Consider the following 4,464-nt stretch of genomic DNA (forward strand, 5'->3'; position numbering starts at 1 on the left):
GAAAAAAAAAAAAAAAAAATAGCTAGGCATGGCGGCCCGTGCCTGTAGTTCCAGCTACTTGGAAGGATGGCCATGAGCATGAGCATGCCACTGCACTTCAGCCTGGGTGACAGTGAGACTCCAACTGAAAAAACAAACAAACAAAGCAAAACCAAAAAAGAAACGGAAAAAAAGAAAGATTCTGAGAAGTTTTGCAACAAAACAAAACAAAACAAAACAAAACATGTTTCTCTTCTTTAACCTCTGTGTTCCCAAATGTTGCTGGCCACACACCAAGCCCATTGTTTTCAGGGTGATCTTGGAAAAGGCTGCTCCCTAGAGAGGAGGATCCCAGAAGTCGGGAGTTGTCTACCTGGGTTCTGTCCCCAAAGTCCCACACTCCCTCCATCTGGCCCCGTCCACTTGCCTGCTCCTTCACTCTTTGCACCCTCCTCTTCTTCTTTCTCCCCACCAGGAACCTGGGGACAGGAAGATGGGAGTCATCGAAGGTGGGGGAGACACCAGGGGCTGGGCACAGGGGAGGCACAGAAGGGATGCAATAATGGGGAATGGATAGGCAGAGGATGGAGGTTGACACGCACACACAGGCAGGCATTGGTGGGAGTGGGCGGTGTGGACAGTGGGCAGGCTTCAAACTCACCAGCACTCCATTCTCCTGTGGGAGGTCCTTCTCACTGCTCTTCTCCCTGCGGAGGAAATAGGGGGTGTCTGCTGCAGACCACAGCCTATGGGCGAGACTGGGGGCTCACTGCAGTCAGAACAGACCCTTTCTCAGGTCCCATGAAACCTCCCTGTGTCCACCCTTGCTTCCCATGGTTTGTTCTCACAGCAGCCGGAGGGAGCCTGTTAAATTCCGCCTAGAACATCCCTCCTTTGTTCACAACCCTCCCATGGCTCCTCGACTCAGAGTCAAAACCACAGTCCTCACCCTGGCCCAGAACGGGCTCAGTCTGGCTCCCCAGTCCCCCATTTGCCCTCACCCCCTACCACTCTCCTCCATTTCAGCCTCATAGGTTGTTGTTGTTGTTGAGTCAGGGTCTCACTCCGTCACCTAGGCTGGATTGCAGTGGTATGATCATAGCTTACCACAGACTCAACTGCCTGGGCTCAGGTGATCCTTCCATCTGAGCATCCTGAGTAGCTGGGACTACAGGCATGAACCATCACACCCAGCTAATTTTTTCTTTTTTGAGTTGGAGTCTGTGTTGCCCAGGTTGGAGTGCAGTGGCACGCTCCCAGCCACTGCAGCCTCGACCTGCTGGGCTCAGGTGATCCTTCCACCTCAGCCTTTCAAGTAGCCAGAACTACTAGTGCACGCTACCACGCCCAGTTAATTTTTTGATTTATTGTAGAGATGAGGTCTCACCATGTTGCCCAGGCTGGTCACAGGAGTTTTTTGAAAGTGCTAGGAACATTACCACCTCAGGACCTTTGCACTCGCTGCTCCCCTGTCTTGAGTACTCTTCCACCAGATATTTGCATGGCTCACTCCCTCACTGTATTTAGATCTCTGTTCAAGTGTCACCTCCTCATAGAGACTTTCCTTGACCAACCTAGCCAAAAGTGCAATCCCCATGTTTCACTAGCTTTTTATTCTGCTGTCTTTCTCTTTAGTACATATCAGTAACATATATTATATATGTATTTGTTTATGTTTTGCTTGCCTTCCTCAACTAAAATATTAGCTTCATGAAGGTAAGGACTCTGCCTTGACCCCTGCTGTCTCCTCAGCATCTAGAATGGGACCTGGCACAAAGTAGCTTCTCAATAAATGCATGTTGAATGAATAAGGACTGGCAGGTTGGATCTGGAGGTGGGAATCTCCAGGGTGTCTGCAGGTCTCTCTGGTCCCAGGGAAAGACTATCTTGAGGGCGGGGTCAGACCTCACCTGCCCTTATTTTTGGCAGTGCCTGCATCTCCACTGGCCAGGTTGTCCACGGCAATGGCAAGAAACACATTCAACAGGATGTCTGGGGTGAGCTTAGGCTGCAAAGGCTGAAGAAGCAGCCTGCCTGTGATCTGCCCAAGACTCTCTACTCACCATCCACCCCACCACCACCCAGCCCCCAAAGGCTGCAAGGATACAGTTGCCACAGATGAAGAGAATGATGAAATAAATGCACACCAGCATCCCTGGAAAGAATGGGCCACCGTAGGCCATGATACCATCATACATGACTACGTTCCAGTCCTCGCCTGTCAGGATCTGAGGGTGGGAAACCACCATGAAGCTCCAACTCCAGGGTGCCCCCGACCCACCCATCTCAGGGTGTCCAGGCCCCACCTGGAAGACAGTGAGGAGGGCCTGAGGGAAGGTGTCAAAGGTGCTTCGCTTGGTGTGGGTCTGGTCAAAGTTGAATTTGCCCCCAAACAGCTGCATGCCCAGCAGGGAGAAGATGATGATAAAGAGGAAGAGGAGAAGTAGCAAGGATGCGATGGATTTCATTGAATTGAGCAGGGATGCCACCAGATTGCTCAGAGATGCCCAGTGTCTGCAGCAGAGATAGAATAGGGCAGGGTTGAGGCCATGTCCATGGAAGAGTCAGAGCCAGAGCAGGGCTCCAGCTTGGGATGTCTTGGGGCAAGCTGGACTCCACAGGCTTTGGTGTCAGGGTTGGAAGTGATTTTGGGGTTGGGGTGAGATGAGAGTAAGAAATGTCAGGAGATGAGGTCAGGATGGAGGTTTAATGGAAGTTGAGGAAGTCAGGATTGGGTTTCAGGTTGGTCTGGGGAAGGGGTTGTGCTGTATTGGAGGTGAGTTGTGGTTGAGTGTTGGGATAGAGGAGGGGATGGGGATAAGACTGGGGCTAGGGCTGGGACGGGAGTTGCATTAGAGATGGGGTGATGGTTAAGGGTTAGGGACGTGGAACACTGAGTTTGGGGACCGAGGATGGTGTTATAGTTGGTGTTAGTGATGGGGATGGGGCTGGGAATTAGGTATGAGGTGGGCGATGGAGTTGGGTTTGGGAATGGGTGCTGGGGTTGCCCATGGGCTCGTGGATGATGTGTGGTTGGGGGTTGGGGTTAGAGATAGTGTTATAGTTGCATGTTGGGGGTGGGTTTGTGTGGGAATGAGTGTGGAGTTGAGATCAGAGGTGGGATTGGGGATAGTGTTAGAGAAGAAAGTGAGGCTGAGGAAGGGGGTGGAAATGGAGTAGACACTCTCCCCAGTGGACTCTAATCTCCATGAGGCAGGAACTTGTGTCTGCTTTGATTACTGGTGCTTCCCTAGGGTCTGGAAGGGAGCCTGGCACACAACAGGCACTCAATGGATGTCTGCTAATGAATGGCGATGGAGATGAAGCTATCACTGGAGCTGGGGTGGGGTTGTTGGGGCTGTGTTTGGGAGCCCCAGTCTCCCCCCACCATACCTGGTGACCTTGAAGATCCTGAGGAGGCGCACACATCGGAGCACCGAGATGCCCAGGGGCTGCATGGCGCCCACCTCCACCAAGGTGGTCTCTAGGATGCCCCCACAGACCACAAAGCAGTCAAAGCGGTTGAAGAAGGAGGAGACGTAGGTAGAGGGGCCCAGGCCGTAGAGCTTGAGAAGCATCTCCACCGTGAACAGACAGAGCAACACTTTGTTGGCGTACTCTGTGGGGAGAGGGGCAGGCGTGATTGGGCTGGCCAGTTTCTGTGGTGCTATGTAGGAAGGTAGAAGCCATGGGGTGACCTGGGGTAGCTGGCATCAGGCCAGGTGCCAGGTGAGGTGAGGTTAGGGTTAGGCATTGGGGTGAGTTTGTAGCTCAGAGTGGGTGAGGTTTTGAGGGGCCTGGAGCTGGGGGGAGGGGCAGAGTTGGAGTGGGGGCCAGAGTCAGCCCCTGTGAGTCCAGGAAGACTCCAAAACCCAGGTGGAGACAGAGTCTCCAGGAGTTCGTTGGGATAGGGGCTGGTTTGGGGGTTGGGATTAGAAGTGTGCTCAGTATTTGGGTTGGGTTTAGATGATAATGCATGGTAGTAAGAGTGAGCACTTCTAAAGTGTCAGCTTCATGTGGGCTGTGCAATGTTCTAAGCACTTTTCACAGTAACTCATTCAACCTTCTTCATTACCCCATAAAGTGGGTACCACTATTATATCCATTTTGTAGATGCAGAGAACTTATCCAGACAGTGTGGTGTTCAGAGCCTGGATCCTGGAGCCACACTACCTGGGTTCTAATTCTGACTCTGTCACTCAGTAGTTGAGTTCTGGGATTAGTCACTTGACCTTTCAGTGCCTTGGTGCTCAGTGCTCTGTGCCTTAGCACTTAATTCACACGAGGTTGTAGTGAAGAGACGGAGTTAGTACAGTGAAGCAAAGCGCTGAGAACAGAGCTTGACACACACAGCAGCACTACCTAAGTGTGAGCTACAAGGTGGGATGGGACAGGCTAAAGGTTCTGCAGTTATTTGTGTGGGAAAGAAGTGTCTGGGGGGCTGAGGCTTCTGGGGTGGAGGAAATAGGGGCTGGGGGAGGGGGC

At 52.2% G+C, this 4,464-nt stretch overlaps 1 protein-coding gene across 2 annotated transcripts in view; it reads right to left on the bottom strand.

The window, feature by feature from the left end:
• The window catches only part of CACNA1F (calcium voltage-gated channel subunit alpha1 F), a 27,267-nt gene that overhangs the window by 16,181 nt on the left and 6,622 nt on the right, over positions 1 to 4,464 (bottom strand). For both annotated transcript variants that reach the window (XM_008074651.1, XM_008074649.1), the window contains exons 14-19: positions 3,373 to 3,598; positions 2,286 to 2,493; positions 2,087 to 2,207; positions 1,890 to 1,971; positions 641 to 686; positions 407 to 458 (exon numbers count right to left, since the gene is read on the bottom strand). In XM_008074651.1, the coding sequence (XP_008072842.1) occupies positions 407 to 458; positions 641 to 686; positions 1,890 to 1,971; positions 2,087 to 2,207; positions 2,286 to 2,493; positions 3,373 to 3,598 (735 nt within the window). The remainder of the gene's footprint in view (positions 1 to 406; positions 459 to 640; positions 687 to 1,889; positions 1,972 to 2,086; positions 2,208 to 2,285; positions 2,494 to 3,372; positions 3,599 to 4,464) is intronic.

This window comes from Carlito syrichta, unplaced genomic scaffold (assembly GCF_000164805.1).
Source record: "Carlito syrichta isolate Samal-C Ts95f unplaced genomic scaffold, Tarsius_syrichta-2.0.1 Scaffold316816, whole genome shotgun sequence".
Classification (NCBI taxonomy): Eukaryota; Metazoa; Chordata; class Mammalia; order Primates; family Tarsiidae; genus Carlito; species Carlito syrichta.